The 21,583-nt window shown below is 44.7% G+C and overlaps 1 protein-coding gene and 1 long non-coding RNA gene across 8 annotated transcripts; both read right to left on the bottom strand.

Moving 5' to 3' along the window:
- Window positions 1-477: 477 nt before the first annotated feature.
- LOC144411370 (protein NLRC3-like) lies at window positions 478-21,426 on the bottom strand. Of its 7 annotated transcripts, none has more exons than XM_078107701.1 (13): window positions 21,224-21,426; window positions 18,296-18,413; window positions 18,076-18,207; window positions 17,727-17,815; window positions 15,769-17,569; window positions 13,961-14,134; window positions 13,419-13,592; window positions 12,406-12,579; window positions 5,667-5,840; window positions 5,084-5,257; window positions 4,575-4,748; window positions 2,035-2,081; window positions 478-1,890 (listed from the first exon to the last, which is right to left on the bottom strand). In XM_078107701.1, the coding sequence occupies exons 2-13, from the start codon at window positions 18,382-18,384 to the stop codon at window positions 1,307-1,309; spliced, it is 3,786 nt and encodes a 1,261-aa protein (XP_077963827.1). In that variant the 5' UTR covers window positions 18,385-18,413; window positions 21,224-21,426; the 3' UTR covers window positions 478-1,306. The 7 variants fall into 7 exon arrangements, with proteins under 7 accessions (XP_077963827.1, XP_077963828.1, XP_077963829.1 ...); XM_078107702.1 differs by having other exon boundaries at window positions 18,296-18,410; window positions 21,224-21,413; XM_078107703.1 differs by lacking the exon at window positions 5,667-5,840.
- LOC144411371 (uncharacterized) lies at window positions 2,575-3,577 on the bottom strand. Its single transcript, XR_013468529.1, has 2 exons — window positions 3,440-3,577; window positions 2,575-2,789 (listed from the first exon to the last, which is right to left on the bottom strand). It is a non-coding gene; the product is annotated as an uncharacterized LOC144411371 (long non-coding RNA).
- Window positions 21,427-21,583: the final 157 nt, after the last annotated feature.

Genomic DNA, 21,583 nt, shown 5'->3' with positions numbered 1-21,583 from the left:
CACTGAGGATCAATAAAGGTGTTCTGATCAGTTTCATGTCTCCAGTGTCTCAGACAGAGCAGCTTCCAACTCAACGCTTGTTGTGAATCCGTTTATTTGATATTACAGTGAAGAATTCACTTGGACACCTTCAGATTCCTGTGGAGAACTTTCTTAAAAAGATGCTGTGAGGTTCATCGTCAGCAGTTTGGAAACTAAACATTTGCTCCCAGGTTCTTTGTATGAATGTGATGTTTGTTTGGATCTTCATCAGGGGTGTAAAGATTCATTTTTAACAACGAATCGCGATTCATGGTGGCCGATTCGATTCATGGACGATCTGGGTTCATTTAGAACTATTCGATAGGATTCAGTGACTTGAAATCGATTCAGTAACTTTACTGGACAGTGCAGGCAAAGTTTCTGAGATCCCTGTTGTTTCTTGTAAGGAAATCAGGTTTAAATTAATTATGGATATTATAAACAAGCAAACAACAATTAATGGTAAATGTATTAACCTTTTATTTGAATCAAGTGCCATTTTCCATGTAAATATTACACAATAATTACACAATGTTTGGATCAATTCACAGAACCCGGATGTTCAACCACAAAATGTTTCCACTGGATCGATAAGTTGGTTTGTAAATGTCTCGCTCGCAGTCGTCTCCTCCACGCTGTGTGTTGTTGTTGTTGTTGTTCAGAGTTTCGCGCGGCGGCCGCTGCGTACTGATGACGTCACCAACAGGCAGACTGAATCCAGGAACGTTTAAAAACAAACAAACAAACAAACACACATCCACACCGTTGTTGTACTTAAATCCAATGTGCAGTTTCCAAGTATCGATACAATCGATTATGTACGATTTCAATCGATTTGTAATCGATACATGTGGTCCGGAATGCCGATTTGCGGAGCACAGATCGGTTCAGTTGGATCGCAGGAATATAAATCGATTAATCGATTCAGTGGATGAATCGTTACACCCCAATCTTCATACATGACAATAAAAGGATCATTTATCACACAGATACATTTATTTTTTATTGGAATGGGGGGTGAGACACTTTTTTATAGAACGTCTCCTTGAACATTGCGACACATAAAGATTAAGATTAAACTCTGATTAGGACCCAACACCTAAATGATGATCTACTGATTCACAGAGGCAACGAGCTCACAACATTAAAACACACCTCGCTGAGCTCCTTCACACTTCATCTACAACACCACAAGTCCCAGAGAGCTGTGGACCCCCCCAGAGTCCAGACCAACTCAGGTACCCCTCACCTGCTGCACCTGCATCTACACCCACATGAACCTACATCAGCTGTGTGACAGAGAGGAAGGTTCTCCACCAGGAGGAGACTCTCCCTCCTCCAGAGAACACAGAGACACTGAGGAACCAGAACTGGACCAGAACCCAGGATAAAGAGGTTCAGTGAATGTGGTGCTGAAGGTGTGGAGGTGGATCAGTGTGTCAGAGGAGACTGTGTAGAAGGACAGAGAGCCAGCAGGACAGTCCACATACACTGCTACTCTACCAGAGGAGGAGGAGGAGGAGGAGGAGGTGTAGGTTTCTGTCGCATTGTGACGGACAAAGTAACCTTCATCGGAGCAGATCAGACACCAGGACTGATCATTCCATCCAAACAAAGAGTCTCTACTGTCTCCTCTCCTCCTGATTCCTCTGTAACTCACTGATACATGAACTCTTTCTCTCCACTCGACCTCCCAGTAACAGCGACCAGTCAGACCAGTTCTACACAGCAGCTGAGGCCAGTAGTCAAATCTGTCTGGATGATCAGGATACGACTGATCCTCCTCCACACGTGTCACCTTCCTGTTGTTGTCAGACAGTTTGAGTTCTCTGTTTACTGTGTTTGTGTCGATTGTGAGCTCACAGGAATCTGATGAGAGAACAAGACACAATACAGCTGCAGTTATTAATCATGTGTTCATCTACTGACACGTTGATGATGACATCACAGAGGTGAATGAGTGATGTCACAGTGTGAAGATGGTTGAATCTTCATGAATCAAAGCACACTTACACTTCCTCAGACCTGGTCTCAACCATCGGACTCCATCAGGCTCCACCCTGAAAGGAGGAGGGGGGTCAGAGCAGCATGGAGACATGGACATTACATCACTCTCACACACACAGCTTTGTCCTTCATGTCCACATGGACCGCCTGTTCTTCTGATTGGCTGATGACCACAGCTCATCATGTTCACTTATTCATCATCTGTTATTATCAGCATCACACTGACCATCATCTTGCATTTCACTCAGTTTCCTTCAGCAGTCAGTGAATCAAATGTTTAAACCTTATCAAGTGTTTTTTTTGTTCACTTGTGGTTCAGTGACAACGAGCTGTAAACACAACATGTGACATGTGACATCTTGTCACATGTGACCATCTTCTAAATTAGTTTTGTCTCTTGATGATGTCAACCAGCTGCTTCCACATCCAGCAGGTTCACATCAACATGATGGTTCATCAGGTGTCTTTGTGGTACCTGATGGATGGAAGTCCACTATTCTCTCTCTTTTAGCTCTGTTTTGGTCTCCACCACCTCCTGAGGGGAACATCTGTGTGTCAAGCTGCTAAATGCTCCTCTATGTTCCCCAGCTGGTCTCTGACTCAGTGTGAGTGCTGGTTGGTGCTCAGCAGGTAGTGAACTTCATCACAGCTTGTTGGATGAAAACACTGAGACTGAACCAAACAGGAAATGAGCTAAAAGAGGCTAACCAGCTGCGTAGAGCAGCAGTGATGGAGACTGTTCTCTGTGGGTTCATCTCCACCTCACGACTCTTCACCATCACAGTCAGCTGATCCGTGGTCAGTGTAAGTATTGATTGTGTGATGTTTTGGTCCTGACAAGCGACCTCTTGTGTTAGCAGGGGCGGGCTGGTCACAGGGGAAACCAGTAGGAGGACGGGTTGGGCTGGTCCAATAATGTCCCACCTCACCAACCGGCCCCCCTCTGACACACGACTACATTCTGTGCTTCACAGATCACGTTTTACTGCACTACGTAAAGTCAATAATCACTGACTGACATTTATACTCCTCGAGATCTGTATTCACACTCATGGTTTATCTTCTCATCTCATCTGTCATTCTTACTTTGCTTTAGGTGTTATTAGATATCACTCCACTCAACACTCGCTTGCAGACAACGCGGCCCCAAAACGTGAATCCTTTAAAGGTGGAAGTGAAAAGCTTTAGGGGGAACGGTGGTATGATAGTAGCGTTGACTTGTTCATGTTAGCTTGCTTTTCACAGATGAGGTAACGTTCCTTACAAGCTAGCCGAGCTAACGTTAGCTAAATAAATCAAATAAATAAACCATAACGATCTGGTCAAATTAGCAAGCTGGCGCTGTTGTCGTCATCGAGAAGATCTAATTCAACATGTCAGCCGTAGTCACTTGCTGACAATTGATGAGCACACTTATCCATGGTGTCAAGAGGATAATCTGGCATGCAGGCAAAGCTTTTCAACACTGAAATCAAAACAGGCAGATGCTGCAGTGATGCAGAAAAGAGTGAGCTGCTGCAGAAACTACTCATGTAGTGAGGTAATAAGAACCATGAGTATACTGATAATGTTGTTTATTACCATGTGACTGTAATGCACCGGGCCGGCAGAGTTAGTTTAGCTTCTGTTACTTAACTTATTGTTATTCATGCACCTTCACAACACACACAACCACACACACACACACACACACACACACACAGCATGCAACACTACTGATACCACTGATGTCCACACATGGTATGTTCTGTTCGGTCATTTCTACAATATAGTTCATACTAATTCTATCATCTGGTTCCAGTGTCTTTATTGTGTGTATTTCTCTGCTGACATCCATTCCTTAAGGCTCTGTAGTTCTACGTATAACCATCTGATCCATCCAGGCAAATTGGTGGATCCAAATGTTATAAAAAACACTTATGATGTAATTTCGTTGTAATCATCCAACTTAATGTTAAGTGTATGGTTTTGTTTCCCAGTAGGCTGCTGACTGGAGTGATGCATTTGAGGTCTGACAGTAACTCCTTAGGCACTTTTGTCCTCCAGTCCTCCCCTGTGTGTAATAATGACTGTTCTCCCTCTGAGGTAAAAGAGAAAGTAGCCTGAAATCACTACAGCACCACAAACCCTCTGATGGAGGTCGGGGTGGTTTGAGGTCCAAAGGGTGTGAGTGTGACAATGCTGTTCACATCCCGTCTCCCAGCAACACCGGCAGTCTGGAGGTGATGATGGGCTCAGGTGGGTCTGCAGCCACAGAGCACTGGCTGAGTCCTCCTATAACTTTGGTCCAGTCCTAAACAAACCTCTTTGATGCCCACAAACCTGCAGCGTGACGACGTTGACTCATATCAACCCACCATGATGGCCGTCAATGTGTCAGGAGACACAGTCCTCTCTTATAACGTGCAGACAAAACTTCAGAGAAACAAGCCTTTCATCACCTTCCTCCCTGTTTAGGCTCATTATGTCAGGCTGACAGTGGGACAGAGAAAAGGTTTCCAGCTCCTCTACCACACTGATGGTCTGTGGCTGCAGCCTCTTCATACCTGAGAGTCTCCAGTCTCCACTGTGGATCCTCCAGTCCAGCAGACAGCAGCTTCACTCCTGAGTCTCCTGGATGATTGTAGCTCAGGTCCAGCTCTCTCAGATGGGAGGGGTTGGAGCTTAGAGCCGAGGCCAGAGAAGCACAGCCTTCCTCTGTGATCAGACAGCCTGACAGCCTGCAACATACAGAATAAGACACATGTCACATGATCTGAGGGATCTGTGAGGACTAGAAGGTCACTGCAGTACTGAGATACTGTCAGCTACTGAATGGTCACATTAACATGGTTACTGACTGTTTCAAGTCACAACCAGACACCCACTAATGTACATCAACAATATGGTAACATCACAGCTAACTATGATTAGTCTCCAATATTTATTTTTGTAAAATTATGATGAAAACAAACTCCACAAGATATTTATGGAACTATTTGGAAAATACATATTTGATGTAAATCATGGAAGCAGAAATAATCTTATAAAAAGGCCAGACATCTTGAATCTTGACCTGAGAGTCTCCAGGTGACAGTGTGGACTCTCCAGTCCAGCAGACAGCAGTTTTACTCCTGAATCCTGCAGGTTGTTGTTACTCAGATCCAGATCACTCAGACTAGAGGACTGAGAGCTGAGGACTGAGGACAGAGCTTCACAGCTTCTCTCTGAGAGGTTACAGCCACTCAGTCTGAAGAGACAACAACCAACAGGAAAAAAAGAGAACATTTGTGTTAAAATGAAATCCTCTGTAACGATGAGTTTGGACTACAGTACAATCAGTAAGAACAAAGATAATTGTTCAGTGAAAGTGTTTACAAGGGCTTTGGTTCTACTTCAAATAGAAGAAGAAAATATCAAAAAATTTGCTCTACTGTTCATAGGAAGCACTGTAGTATCAATATCTGGATGAGGCAGAGATATTTAATATTGTTTATTTTACTCAAATACAAAATTTCTCTATCCTCTATTTGACTTGTTTACCAGTTATGTTTTGTAAATTGCGAGATCTCACAACTCTTTCTTGTCTTTGTTTCTACCAGGCTGCAACCTCTGGATTTTGGCCTCAAATCATTAAAGACAAACTAACTTAATCTAACCTGAGAGTCTCCAGTCTCCAGCGTGGATCCTCCAGTCCAGCAGACAGCAGCTTCACCCCTGACTCTCCTGGACGATTGTTGCTCAGGTCCAGCTCTCTCAGATGGGAAGCTTTGGAGCTCAGAGCGGAGGCCAGAGAAGCACAGCCTTCCTCTGTGATCAGACAGCCTGACAGCCTGCAGACACACAAACAACATACATGTAACATGATCAGACTAGAGCGGGATCCAGCCCGCATGAGGCCACCCAAAGCTGGAATTCCCTCATGTGGAGGCGAACCGAGACGAACTACAAGAATGGCAGACGGCATCAGCCCGAGTAACCGAAGACACAATCTGAATTGAACAGATTTGCCCGGAAAAAGCGTGAGACATGTCCTGAAAACCTTCACCCGCTCCGCCGAAAGGAGCGCTGTGAAAGTCACAGAGTCTAGGGATAATCCCAGAAAGACTATGCCCTGTGTCGGGGTTTATCACGAAACCCAGGTCGGATAGGTGACGCACGAGAATACACGTGTGCGCTCTGGCCTCCTGCTCCGGTTGTGCCAACAGCAGCCAATCATCCAGATATGTGGCCAGGCGCATGCCCTGCCGTCTCAGCGGGGCTATTGCCGCCTCCGTGCACCACACAAACACCTTGGGGGTAAAGAAAGACCGAAAGGGAGCATGCAGTACTTGTAACCGATCCCCTGGAAAGCAAATCTTAGATCATTTCTGTGGGGAGGGTTAATTGGGATGTGGAAATGCGCGTCTTTCAGATCGACAGAAGTGAACCAATCGTTCTGTCGTACGAGGCGCAGCAGAGATGCGTGTGTAAGCATTCTGAACTTGTATTTCCTTAAATATTTGTTCAGAGCACATAGATCCAGAATAGGGCGAATACCCCTCCCCCCGTTTGGGGACCAGAAAATACCTGGAGTAAAAACTGCTCTGACACTGTGCGGGAGGTACGACACAGATTGCTCCTTTGTTTAACAGTGAGAGAATTTCCAACTGTAAAACACAAGCGGACTCTCCCTGAACCTGGGAGTGTATTATACCGGACTGCGAACTGCAGTCTGTATCCCCTCGAGATCGTCCTTAACACCCAGGGTGAGGCTGAGAGCGCCGCCCATCTCTCCTATCTGTGGGAGAGAGTGGACACACACTGCAGCCCCTCCACCACGAGAGAGACCCGCCGCGGTGCAGAGGTGGCCTCTCCCGGTGGAAGAGTGACCTGGCCCCCGGGTGCTGCTGAGCACCTTACCTTATTTTTGGAAACGTATGAATGTGGGTGAATGTGTGCATGAGAGAAGCGCAGAACCCTCCGCCGTCAAATGTCCGTCTCTCCCGGCTTGCTCTGGCATGGTCCGTGGCCACCGGGAGGTGGGGGCGTGGTGGCCCCCCCCCCGAGTGAACGCTCGAAAGCCAAACGGGTGAAGCTGGCGAACGGGGAACTTCCAGCTGCAAAACCGGTGGAGAGCGGGGTGGTCAGGCCGCTCTCTTCTTTTTCCTGGCCTGGTTGTAGACCGCTTGCGCGGGCTGTGCGGGCGGAACTGCAACCGGGGCCGAAGTTTCGACTGTTTCGGAATTTTAAACAGCGAAGCCTGTGGGGCCGCCTGCGCGAAGGTTTTTCGCTGCGGGGACTTTCGGGGGAGGCAAAGACGGAGAGCTTCGTCCTCCTTCTTTATGGCTTCACACCGCCGTTGCATCAGGTCTAGCGCGGAGCCAAAAATACCCTCCGGGACAATGGGCATGTCCAGGAGGTCGTCCCTCTCTCTGCCTGACTGGTTAGCGAGGTTGAGCTACCGCGCACGTTCCTGCAGAACCATATTCCCCAGCGCTTTTCCTGTGGCCTGGACCGCACAGCCTTAGACACGGAGACACGGTGATTACCAGAATCTCCTCCCACGCACCTGGGTCCTGAGTTTGCACAAAATCCTCACACAACTCAGCCTGATAAGCCGTGAGCAGGGAGAGGACATTGAGCACTCTGGCCGAAAGCGCCGCCGCCTTGTACGCCTTCTCAGTGAGGGCTGACTGAAAACGGTCAGACTTGGATGGCAGACTGGAGCTCCTGGAGGACACAGCTGACAGCCGGCTGCCTTGAAGGTGCGCAGCAACCAATGGCTTCATTGGAGGAATGCGGAGCAGACCCAGGGTCTCCATTGCATCACAGTCGAGGGACGAGGCCCCGGGAACCGGGCTCCTGCTGCTGAGAGGGTGGTCTCTCCATGAGTGCACCACCTCATCCAGCAGCTCTGGGAAGACGGGGAGAAGTTGTTTCGTCGCGCTCTTGGCTAAGGGCAATTTCTTCCCCTCGTAGCGGGACCTGGTGGTCTCAGCTAGGACAGCAGGCCAGGGGATCGCCAGCCGGGCTGCAGCGCGTTTGCACACGTCGAGCATGTCCGAGCCGGTGCACTGCTCCCATCTCCATCCCGAGAGGCAACGCAGGCCGTGGGCTGTGCAGCCCGGGCTGGAGTAATAAAGAGGTTGTATTCATCTTCATCCTCTGATATGAGGAGTTCTGAGGCGCACTCATCATTGTCCCCTAGTCCAGTTCCATGACTTCTTCCTGCGGGGGGACCGCGGCTAGGTCGAGCTGGGAGCCCCAACCTCTGGTGCCGCCATCGCAACAACCTCCCTCATGCCTCTGTCATCAACACGCCGGGAGGGAGATAGGGGTCCTGTCCAGACAGGCTAGCCTGGCGGGCTAGCCACCTGCAGAGACTCTTTAAGGTGAACACCTGTTACGCGCCTTGTTTGTGTTTGCATGTGTGTGTGTGTGAGTGTGTGTGATTTTCTTCAGGTGTGCTGGCGACGTCACTCCTGCAGATGATCAGCATGGGATTAAATGGCTGTGCCAAGCCAGAGTGGGGGTTGCTTCAGTGGAAGCCAGAGCAGAACCAGAGACCTGTTGGTGCCGCCGTGAGGAGCTTTTGCGAGCCAGTGAAGAAGGAGCTATACGCCGTACTCGTCTTCCTTTTGGAGATTGTTTACAGTTGCCTTGTGTTGAGTTTTCCATCATTAAATACCATTTTTTGCCGTTGGTCCAGATCTCCCGGGTTTATTATTTAAACTTGTTTACGTCCTCCACCCCTAGACACTTTAGGGACGTAACAACACCGCAGTGTTGACACAAGCCAGGGATGTCGATAGCCAGCTGGGCGTGTTCAGGAATCAGGAAACATTTATTACCAAAATATGTCAAACATACAAGGAATTTGTCTTGGCGGTTAGTGCGCGACAGTAGACAGACAAGACAGCAGTGCACAAGTAATAAAATAAAGTAAAATGAAATGCTAATGCAATGGGTTAGTAGAATATGGCTATGGGTTAGTATAAAACAAGGGAATAAAGTTAAAAATTTTAAATATAAAAAAAGTTTAAAAAAAATAATATATATATATATATTAAGCATAAAGTGCATTAACGAACAAGTAACAAAGTGACGACAAAGTGATAAATTACAGTTAAAGTGACATGTACAGTATGAAGGGGAGTGACCGGTGGGATGTTATAGTCAGTCAGTGGGGGACCGGCTGTGTTGATGAGCCCGACTGCCGACGGGAAGAAACTGTTGGTGTGGTGGGAGGTCTTAGTCCTGATGGACCTCAGCCTCCTGCAGATGGAAGGGGCACAAACTGTTTTTGTCCGGGGTGAGCGGGGTCCGGACTGAACACATGGGTCCACGCGACAAAAGCTAAATAAGATTTGTCAGTTCAGCCAACTAGCCCAATACGCGAGACATGCTTCGAGTGAGAAGAGGTGTATGAATGACGTGGTGTCGTTTGCATGAGATATTTAAGGTAGGTGGTACTACTTGAGGCGGACGGACACGTTTCACCAGCCAATCAGGATTGGCGTAATGAGATTAATGCTTCTGAGGTCTGCAGCGGGGCGTGCATCCCATAGTGAGACATTGAACGTACTATGAAAGAGAACCAAGTGAGTGTAAATGAGATATTCATCTTCAGACAGCCTGACAGTCTGAAAACACACAAAACAACACACATATCACACAATCTGAGGGAGCTGTGAGGACTAGAAGGTCACTGCAGGACTGAGATACCGTTGGCTACAGAGGAGTCACATTAACATGGTTACGGACTGGTTTCCAGTCACAACCCAACACCCAGTAAGGTAAATCAACAATCTGATAACACTCTGACCACGTCATGGTCCATCTGATTCCTGCATACAGGCAGAAACTAAAGCTCTGCAAACCTGTGGTGAGGGAATTCAAGAAGTGGACCAGTGAGGCGCTGGAGGATCTTCGGGCGTGCTTTTACTGCACAGACTGGGAGGTTTTCAGGACTGCTACTGACCGTCTGGATGAGTTCACAGAGGCTGTAACTTCCTACATCGGCTTCTGTGAGGACAGCTGTGTACCATCATGCACCAGGGTGAGTTACAACAACGACAAACCCTGGTTCACAGCTGAACTCAGAACACTACGCCTGCAAAAGGATCAGGCATTTAGGAGTGGGGACAAAGACTTGTACACAGAGGCAAAATACAAGTTTAGCAAGGCGGTGAGTGATGCTAAACGACTGTACTCTGAGAAACTCCAACAACAGTTCTCAGCAAGTGACTCTGCTTCGGTTTGGAGAGGCCTCAAATACCTCACCAACTACAAGCCAAAAACCCCCCACTCCATGAATGACCTCCGCCTGGCAGACGAGCTGAATGAGTTCTACTGCAGATTTGAAAGACAATGTCCTGATCCCATCCCCCACAGCTCCACCAACCTGCTGCAGTCCCCCTGCCCTCCCTCCCCCAGCCCATCAGGTGCTCACGCCTCTTCAACTAGATCACCTTCCCCTCCCCCACCAGCAACGACCCTCTCTATTCTGGAGAGAGAAGTTAACCGGCTCTTTAGAAGACTAAATCCCCGTAAGGCAGCCGGTCCGGACTCAGTCTCCCCTCACTCCCTGAAGCATTGTGCTGACCAGCTGTCTCCAGTGTTCACTGACATCTTCAACACCTCCCTGGAGACATGTCACGTACCAGCCTGCTTCAAGGCCTCCACCATCATCCCTGTTCCCAAGAAGCACAGGATCACAGGACTCAATGACTACAGGCCCGTCGCCCTGACCTCTGTAGTCATGAAGTCTTTTGAACGGCTAGTCCTGACCCACCTGAAGTCCCTCACGACCCCCTCCTGGACCCCCTGCAGTTCACCTACGGAGCCAACAGGTCTATGGACGATGCTGTCAACATGGCCCTCCACTACATCCTCCAGCATCTGGACTCCCCAGGAACCTACGCCAGGATCCTGTTTGTGGACTTCAGCTCTGCTTTCAACACCATCATCCCGTCTCTGCTGCAGGACAAACTCTCCCAGCTGCACGTGCCCGACTCCACCTGCAAGTGGATCACAGACTTCCTGTCTGACAGGAAGCAGCACGTGAAGCTGGGGAAACATGTCTCAGCCTCTCGGACCATTAGCACCGGTTCCCCCCAAGGCTGCGTTCTTTCCCCTCTGCTCTTCTCCCTGTACATCAACAGCTGCACCTCCAGCCACCAGTCCGTCAAGATCCTGAAGTTTGCGGATGACACCACCCTCATTGGACTAATCTCTGGTGGGGACGAGTCCGCCTACAGGTGGGAGTCTGACCATCTGGTGTCGTGGTGCAGCCAGAACAACCTGGAGCTCGACGCTTTAAAGACAGTGGAGATGGTTGTGGATTTCCGGCGGAACAGAGCCCCACCCTCCCCCATCACTCTGTGTGACTCCCCCGTCACTATTGTGGATTCCTTCCGTTTCCTGGACTCCATCATCACCCAGGACCTCAAGTGGGAGCTGAACATCAGCTCCATCACCAAGAAGGCTCAGCAGAGGTTGTTCTTCCTGAGGCAGCTGCAGAAATTCAACCTGCCAAAGACGATGATAGTCCACTTCTACACGGCCATCATCGAGTCCATCCTCTGCTCCTCCATCACCGTCTGGTAAGCTGCAGCCACAGCCAAGGACGAGGGCAGGCTGCAGGGGGTCGTCCGCTCTGCAGAGAGGGTGATCGGCTGCAATCTGGCGTCCCTGCAGGACTTGTTCGCTTCCAGGTTTCTGAAGCGAGCCAAAAAGATGGCGGCCGACCCCTCCCACCCCGGACAAAAACTGTTTGTGCCCCTTCCATCTGGCAGGAGGCTGAGGTCCATCAGGACTAAGACCTCCCGCCACAACAGTTTCTTCCCGTCGGCAGTCGGGCTCATCAACAGAGCCCGGTCCGCCACTGACTGACTATAACATTCCACCGGTCACTCCCTTCACACTGCACATGTCACTTTAACTGCAATTCATCACTTTGTCTTCACTCGTCACTTTGTCTCTTGTCTGTTACTTGTTCGTTGGTGCACTTTATGCTTAATATTTTTCTTTTTAACTTTTTAATATTTAAATTTTTTTAACTTTACTCCCTTGTTTTATACTAACCCATAGCCTTAGCCTTATTCTACTAACCCATTGCATTAGCATTTCATTCTACTTTATTTTATTACTTGTGCACTGTTGTCTTGTCTGTCTACTGTCGCGCACTAACCGCTAAGACAAATTCCTTGTATGTTTGACATATTTTGGCTAATAAATGTTTCCTGATTCCTGATTAATCTCCAATAGTTCTATTTGTAACATCACAATGAAATTAATCTTTACAAAACGTTTATGGAAATATTTAGAAAAGACATATTTGATGTAAATCATGGAAGCAGAAATAATATTATGAAGGTCAGACGTGTACCATTGAATTAAATAAAGACTCCTGACCTGAGAGTCTCCAGGTGACAGTGAGGACTCTTCAGTCCAGCAGACAGCAGCTTCACTTCTGAATCCTGCAGGTCGTTGTTACTCAGATCCAGCTCCCTCAGACTAGAGGACTGAGAGCTGAGGACTGAGGACAGAGCTTCACAGCTTCTCTCTGAGAGGTTACAGCCACTCAGTCTGAAGAGACAACATTTGTGGTAAAATTAAATCCTGTTTGATGGTGAGTTTGGACCGCAATAAAATCAGCAAGAACGAAGCAAAATGTGTTCAGTTAAAGTGTTTACAAGGGTTTTGGTTCTACTTTAAACAAGATGAAAAATATCAGTTAATTTGCTCTACTGTTTACAGGAAGCACTGTAGTATCAATATCTGCATGAGGCAGAGATATTTAATGTTGTTTATTTGAGTCAAATACAAAGTTAGGCTTCCCTCTGCTTTCTCTGACTTTTTTTAAAGAAAGATGAAGACAGAACCAAGTGAGTGTAAATGAGAAATTCATCTTCACATTTCATGTTTTTTATGTTCTGAATCAGAAATAAACAACTATCAAACTGTCAGAAGATTGTCACTGTAGAAACACATATTAAAGTGTCTTTCCCGCCTCTGCTTGTCACCTTTTCATTTATTAATTATATCAAACATGACATCACAAAGCCTAAATAAGAGGGACAACAGAATGAACCTGGGATGTTTTTTTATGAAAACATTCTGTTTCAAACACAGTTTATCTTTTTAACTACTGTGTAATAAGTTTGTCTTGTCTCCAAGGTTCTTGTCATGTTATGAAACACAAACATAAATTCACAAAAAAGGCCTTTTCGTCCCGAGTTTTGTCTCTGACATTAGTTTCGCTGGTTCCATATTTGAGGTTCATTTGCTAGTGAAAAAGATGTTTATAAAATATGAAATCTTGTTGAACTAATTCACAGATTCAGAAAGAGAGATCCATTTTACACTGCATGGAGCTGATAGTTTGACACATCTAAATCATTAAAGACAAAATAAATGAATCTGACCTGAGAGTTTCCAGTCTGCATTGTGGATCCTCCAGTCCAGCAGATAGCAGCTTCACTCCTGGGTCGACTAGATGATTGTAGCTCAGGTCCAGCTCGCTCAGATGGGAAGCCTTGGAGCTCAGAGCTGAGGCCAGAGAAGCACAGCCTTCCTCTGTGATCTGACAGCCTGACAGCCTGCAAACACACAACATAACACACGTCACACAATCTGAGAGCTGTGAGGACTAGAAGGTCATTGCAGGACTGAGATACGGTCTGCTACATAGGGGTCACATTAACATTGTTACTGACTGGTTTCCAGTCACAACCCAACACCCAATAAGGTAAATCAACAATCTGATAACATTATTGATAACTTGATTAGTCTCCAATAGGTCTATTTGTAACATCATAATGAAATTAATCTTTGCAACAAGTTTATAGAAATATTTAGAAAATACATATTTGATGTAAATCATGCAATCGGAAATAATAGTATGAAGGTCAGAAATGTGTTATTGATGTAAATAAAGACACCAAGTGGACATTGATTGAATCCTGACCTGAGAGTCTCCAGGTGACAGTGAGGACTCTTCAGTCCAGCAGACAGCAGCTTCACTTCTGAATCCTGCAGGTCGTTGTTACTCAGATCCAGCTCCCTCAGACTAGAGGACTGAGAGCTGAGGACTGAGGACAGAGCGTCACAGCTTCTCTCTGAGAGGTTACAGCCGTCCAGTCTGAAAAGACAACATTTGTGGTAAAATTAAATCCTGTTTGATGGTGAGTTTGGACCGCAATAAAATCAGCAAGAACGAAGCAAAATATGTTCAGTAAAGTGTTTACAAGGGCTTTAGTTCTACTTTAAACAAGATGAAAAATATCAGTTAATTTGCTCTACTGTTTACAAATACAGGAGTCAAATACAAAGTTAGGCTTCTCTCTGCTTTCTCTGACTTTTTATAAAGAAAGATGAAGACAAAACCAAGTGAGTGTAAATGAGAAATTCATCTTCATATTTCATGTTTTTATGTTCTGAATCAGAAATAAACAACTATCAAACTGTCAGAAGATCGTCACTGTAGAAACACATATTAAAGTGTCTTTCCCACCTCTGCTTGTACCCTTTTAATTTATTAATTATATCAAACATGACATCACAAAGCCTAAATAAGAGGGACAACAGAATGAACCTGGGATGTTTTATTATGAAAACATTCTGTTTCAAACACAGTTTATCTTTTTAACTACTGTGTAATAAGTTTGTCTTGTCTCCAAGGTTCTTGTCATGTTATGAAACACAAACATAAATTCACAAAAAGGCCTTTTCGTCCCGAGTTTTGTCTCTGACATTAGTTTCGCTGGTTCCATATTTGAGGTTCATTTGCTAGTGAAAAAGACTATGAGCTGATAGTTTGTCTTCAATGATTGAAATGTGTCTCTAACCTAACTTAACCCGACCTGAGAGTTTCCAGTCCCCACCCAGTAATGTATATCAACTATCTGATAGCATTACTGATAACTCTATGATTAGTCTCTAATACTTCTATTTGTAACATTATATTGCAATAAACAAAAAAAAATGGAATTTTAAAAATACATATTTGATTCAATATCATGCACACAGAAATAATATTATCAAGGTCAGAAATGGATGTTGTTTGTTTTAGTTCGTCTTTAAACAAGAGGAAGAATTCAGTTAATTTGCTTGACGTACTGTAGTATCAATATTAGGGCTGTCAACGAATATTCTATTTTGAATTTATGTATATATATATTTTTTTAAACGCGGCACGACTGCTTAGCGGGTGGTGCGCGCCTGACTACTGACTATATACTGCATGAATAAAAGAGACTAGATGGCTCCAACAGCTTCATGCACTGCTTTGATTATTTGCCGTTTCATGCCTATGAAAAGTTCTGTGTTTTCAGCACAGCTCGCTTGCAGCATTCAATGTCGGTACTGTAAATCCTTCAGTTTCAATCACTGAATGACGCCTGACGTATGTGGGACAAGAATCGCGACCATAAACTGCTTGGACAAAACTCTTGATCAGCACTCTGCATTTTTTTATTGTTGTCGTTCATTTAAACTACTTTGCGCAGAGAGAGAGTGCGAGTGCGTGTGTGCGAGCGAGAGCTCTGCGGCCGTTAGTTAATTTATTTATTTTTGTGTAGGTAATATGTTGTTAAATAGGTTAAAACTTAAATAAATTATCCTTTATCTGACTTGTTTTAAAGACAAATAAGAGAGAGAGAGAGAACAAAGTAAGTGTAAATGAGAAATGAAACAACAATAAAGAAAATCTGAACAAGTAGAAAATATGGCAGCATGTTTAAGTCATGATGTATGAATCAAACTCTCTGTACTTACAGAGCTTTGTTGGAGGCTTTGATCACTGGCAGCAGCCTCAGAAGAGCCTCCTCTGAAGCAGAGTATTTCTTCAGATCAAACACCTCCAGATGTTCTTCTGATGACAGTAAGATGAAGACCAGAGTTGACCACTGAGCAGGAGACAGTTTATCTGAGGAGAGATGTCCTGAACTAAGGGACTGTTGGATCTCCTTCACTAGAGAAGCATCATTCAGTTCATTCAGACAGTGGAACAGATTGATGCTTTTCTCTGGAGACACCTTCTCACTGATCTTCTCCTTGATGTACTGGACTGTTCTCTGATTGGTCTGTGAGCCACGTCCTGTCTGTGTCAGCAGACCTTGTAGGAGAGTCTGATTGGTCTCCAGGGAAAGACCCAGGAGGAAGCGGAGGAACAAGTCCAGGTGTCCATCAGGACTCAGTAAGGCCTTGTCCACAGCACTCTGGTAGAGACGCTTTGGCTCAGGATTGGGTTTAGAGCGTTTAGACTCCAGGGAGGTTGTTTGTTCGTCTGACAGCAGATTGACACCAGAGCTGAAGAAGGTCAGATGGACATGAAGAGCAGCCAGAAACTCCTGAACACTCAGATGGACGAAGCAGAACACCTTGTCCTGGTACAGTCCTCTCTCCTCTCTGAAGATCTGAGTGAACACTCCTGAGTACACAGAGGCTGCTCTGATATCGATGCCAGACTCTGTCAGGTCGGATTCATAGAAGATCAGGTTGCCTTTCTGCAGCTGATCAAAGGCCAGTTTTCCCAGAGACTCGATAATCTTCCTGCTCTCTGGACTCCAGTGAGGATCCATCTCAGCTCCTCCATCGTACTTGACCTTCTTCACTTTGGACTGAACCACCAGGAAGTGGATGTACATCTCAGTCAGGGTCTTGGGCAGCTCTCCTCCCTCTCTGGTCTTCAACTCCTCCAGAACTGTAGCAGTGATCCAGCAGAAGACTGGGATGTGGCACATGATGTGGAGGCTTCGCGAGGTCTTGATGTGAGAGATGATCCTACTGGCCTGCTTCTTATCTCTGAACCTCTTCCTGAAGTACTCCTCCTTCTGGGGGTCAGTGAACCCTCTGACCTCTGTCACCATGCCGACACACTCAGGAGGGATCTGATTGGCTGCTGCAGGTCGTGTGGTGATCCAGAGGCGAGCAGAGGGAAGCAGCTTCCCCCTGATGAGGTTTGTGAGGAGCACATCCACTGAGGAGATCTCTGTGACATTAGTCAGGTTCTCGTTGTTGTGGAAGTCCAGAGGAAGTCGACACTCATCCAGGCCGTCAAAGATGAACACAACCTGGAACTCTTCAAACCTGCAGATTCCTGCTGCTCTGGTTTCACTGAAGAAGTGATGAACAAGTCCCACCAAGCTGAACTTCTTCTCTCTCAGCACATTCAGCTCTCTGAAGGTAAATGGAAATGTGAACTGTATGTTCTGGTGGTCTTTGTCTTCAGCCCAGTCCAGAGTGAACTTCTGTGTTAAGACTGTTTTCCCAATGCCAGCCACTCCCTTAGTCATCACTGTTCTGATTGGTTCCTCTCCCCCAGCTGAGGCTTTGAGGAGGTCTTCTAGTCTGATGGTTGTTTCTGGTCTGGCTGGTCTTCTGGATGCTGTTTCAATCTGTCTGACCTCATGTTCTTGATTGACCTCTGCAGTCCCTCCCTCTGTGATGTAGAGCTCTGTGTAGATCTCATTCAGAAGGGTTGGGTTTCCTGCTTTAGCGATCCCCTCAAACACACACTGGAACTTCTTCTTCAGGTTGGATTTGAGTTCACGCTGACAATCTGCAGGAAGAAGTCCTGAATGAAGACAACAAAGAAGATCAAGGAGTAAAAGAATAGATTTCAACATGTCCTTTGCTCAGAGAATGATTATGAATATATTCTGTCCGTCTCTTGAGACATTAGTGAAGGTCTCATTCATCAGCATGGTAAGTCTGTAGAGAAATCCTCTTACTGCTCTGCAGACGCTCAGCCAGCTCCTCCTGCTTCATTCTCCCCGGGGCAGACGGACCTGAGGGAACCTCTGAGCTCTTCTGGTCCTCTCTGTGGAGGAAAATGAACCATCAGCTCACATGGTGTTTGGACCATCAACACCAACACAACATGAGTTAAAGATATTGGCTTCTGTCATGATTGATCTTGATGAAAACCAGATGCTGAAGACTGTCGATGATGACGGACAGTTTGTTATTTGAGTGACAGTTAGTCATCAGTTTCATCTGGTTTTAGTTCTTACTGTGGTCATAAAAACAACATCTTTATTTCTGTAATTCATAACAGTTCTTCATCTGTTAAGAACTTACTCTGGGTCATAAGAACGACGTCCATCTTTGAAGTCAATCCCAGCACCTTTAGACTGATCACTCCTCATGGACACACATGTGGGTTCAGGATCAGGTCCATATCCAGCTCCAAGTCCAGGTGTCTGATGGGTCCTGGTCACACATGTAGAAGCAGAGTCAGTGAGTCAGAGACGTTGGGACTTGGAGAAGAGTGGAGGACAGTTGGAGATGGTCCTCTCACCTCTGAGCTGTGGTCTGGCTGTCATGTTCTCCACACAGAGGAGCTTCAGAGGGACGGACTCCGTCCTCTGGGTCCTCAGCCTGATTCATAGCAGAGTCCACAGCTTCACAACCACCTGCTGGGAGAACTCACACATTATTATCTTCATCAGGACAAAGACACAGAGCTCATTTTCCTCAACACTAAAACTCTTATAGGGCACTTTGTGTTGTTGTCTTCTGTCTGCTAAAGACTTCTGGAGGAAGCTGAAGGACTGAAGCTGCAGAGACACATGTTATCTCCTTTATTGTGAATTATTTTGAGTATGGTTGTATAATACTGTGTGTGTGTGTGTGTGTGTGTGTGGACATATCAGCACACCTGATAAACCTGAACAGCAATAATGATCAATGATAATCACTTTATCCACAGCTCAGTGTTACTAAAGCTACTGGTTTCGTGTGTGTTTGTGTTCACTTCACAGCAGCAGATTAGAAGTGAGCACTACATCACAGCCACAGGAGGGCTGCCAAAATTGCTCAAAAAGGATGTTCGAATATTCGCTTAAAAACAACAACACAGATATTCGAATACAGACGCATCAATAACAGGACAAATGAATACAACGAGACATAACTACTCGTATAGGTAATTTATTTAAGTTTAAACCTATTTAACAACATATTACCTGCACAAAAATAAGTACATTAACTAACGGCCACGACCGCAGATCTCTCTCTCTCTCCCAAATAGGTCAGGCTTCATTCTGTGATTGAAACTGAAAGTTTTACCGTACCGACATTGAACGCTCCGAGCGAGCTGAGCTGTAAACACGGAACGTTTCATTGGCTGGAAACGGCAAATGATCAAAGCGGTGCATGAAGCTGTTGTAGCCATCTGGTCTATTTTATTCATGCAGTATACAGTCAGTAGTCAGACACCCGCTAAGCAAAGTCGCGCCACCGTTTTTTTTTCATTAAAAATAAATAAATGTTTACATTCAAATATATATTTGAATATAGAATATTCGTTGACAGCCCTAAGCCACATTTATTTAAGGAAATGTATGAAAGATCAGAACGAGTCGGATCAGAACCCTGTGGAGCAAAACATCAGAACGTCCAACAGGCGGAGCACCACAGGGAGGTATTTCATTATTAAGCTGAATTCCACTAGTGTGAAGGAAACCTTCTGGTGTAGGCTGGTCTCCAACAGCTGGTCGCACCACCACAGACGTTCTTTTCTGATGGTTATTTAGTGATGTCATTTCCGTTTTAGGGTACATCCTTATTTCTCGTTTAAACGTTAAAAAGGAACTATCAGAACCTCCTGATTCTTTTTACCGTTTACACAATACAATTAAAATACCATTGATTTTTCGTTTTCAACTAAAAAGGAGAAAACGGAAATGAGCGGCCATTGTCAAAATCAAAATATGAGAAAAAAAGACAGAAGTACGTGACTTTTCACAGTAAGTTTGTATGCGAACAATTTGTCTGTGATGCAAGTATGTACCAGAGTAACATTAGAAGAAAAGTTATGAAAAAATAAATGAATATAAATGATCCGTAGTGTGTTAGCAGCAGTAACACGCAGATTCATTTTTATTCATTGTGTACACGTAATTAATGCAATATAGTTAATGTTATAGTTAGTTATATAGTCAATAATATAATTAATGTTATAGTTAGTTATATAGTCAATGATATAGTCAATGTTATAGTTAGTTATATAGTCAATGATATAGTTAATGTTATAGTTAGTTATATAGTCAATAATATAGTTAATGTTATAGTTAGTTATATAGTCAATAATATAGTTAATGTTATCGTTATTTATATAGTCAATAATATAGTTAATTTTATTGTTAATAATATATTTAATAATATATTTAAAGAGGTCTGTGGTCACAGACTCGTTGCTGTTGGCTCTGATATTTATTTACACGTATTGAGCAGTGACGTGTGGTGACGTCAGTAAGAGGCGTGGCTCTGAGTTATGAAAGGCAGATAAAAGCAGTAAAGGTTTCGTACGTCCACGTCGATGTCAAGACGTACACCACATCAGAATGAAACCACCGTTATCCTGAATTATAACACTACACTATAACAATAATGTTAGTTATAGGACATTGTAACATTATCTAACATTATAATATTAACATTATAACATTATATATATATATATATATATATATATAAATAACATTATTATTATTGCACAATTGTTTGTCAGTCTGCAACAATAAAAGCACACACTGCTCAATGGAAAATGACGGCAAATGGCTTGTGGTCGACGTTCATTCAACCACACAATTCTATATTAAACCCAAAATAATTTCTGACTCACCAATCGGTGGATTATTTGTACATGAAATTCATGATTGTTGTCTTTCCTCGTGAAGACATCGATCACAGTGTTGTAAAACTCGTCTTTACGGGTTTAAAGTCTGGCTCTGATTAACAATCTTGGCGTGATAGTAAATGCCAGCAAAGCAGCACCTACTCTGCCACCATAGAATACGTGTATCTAAACTATCGATTTAATCTTTGTTAATTATACCGGTTACTGAGATAGGTGCGTCTCATTTAAAGAACAGTACGTACGTAGTTAATTATATTGTCTTCCCTCTAAAGGTCTTTTAAGTTAAAGGGAAGAAACATCTAAACTCTAACAATAAATATAAACTTCTTCATAGATGTTTAGCATCTTTAAAGGGTTCTTTCCCGACCTGGCAACCCAAATGTCATCGCTCGTTGTAGCTCATCCGTACAACAAGAAATCACGATACAGACATTAAATATTACTTCTTTTACTACTAACTTTATGTTTGAAAACGCGGTCGAGATGAAAACCCTTGAACGTCTCTTGTTGTCAGCCTTCTCATGTCAACAGGTAACTAGCTTAGCTTAGCTTAGCTTAGCTCACCTGAGAAAGTTTGCGACTCACCTGTAAATTACCACCAGCCATTTGGCTTCCGATACGTCGGTCAAACTTGATCCTGTCGTCGTCGGTGAGACTGTAAACACCTTGTTGTTGTTGTTGTTGTTGTTGTTGTTGTTGTTGTTATCCGCTACCAACGTTTCACGGTTAGAAACAACTTTAAACTAAAGTCTCGTCTTTCTTCTTCCGCATCAACAGAACAGTCAGCTGTTACTTGGTGTCACGTGACGTGTTATTGTCCCCTTCAGCTGTGACGTCAGAAAACACTGAAGACGAAGATGTAACTACAGGCACTAGTATGTATATATACACATAATATATGTATATATAATATTAGCAACATACTACAACATATATATATATATT

The sequence above is a fragment of the Gasterosteus aculeatus genome, chromosome 8, assembly GCF_964276395.1.
Source record: "Gasterosteus aculeatus chromosome 8, fGasAcu3.hap1.1, whole genome shotgun sequence".
Taxonomy (NCBI): Eukaryota; Metazoa; Chordata; class Actinopteri; order Perciformes; family Gasterosteidae; genus Gasterosteus; species Gasterosteus aculeatus.
This window is presented reverse-complemented; position numbering and strand designations above follow the sequence as displayed.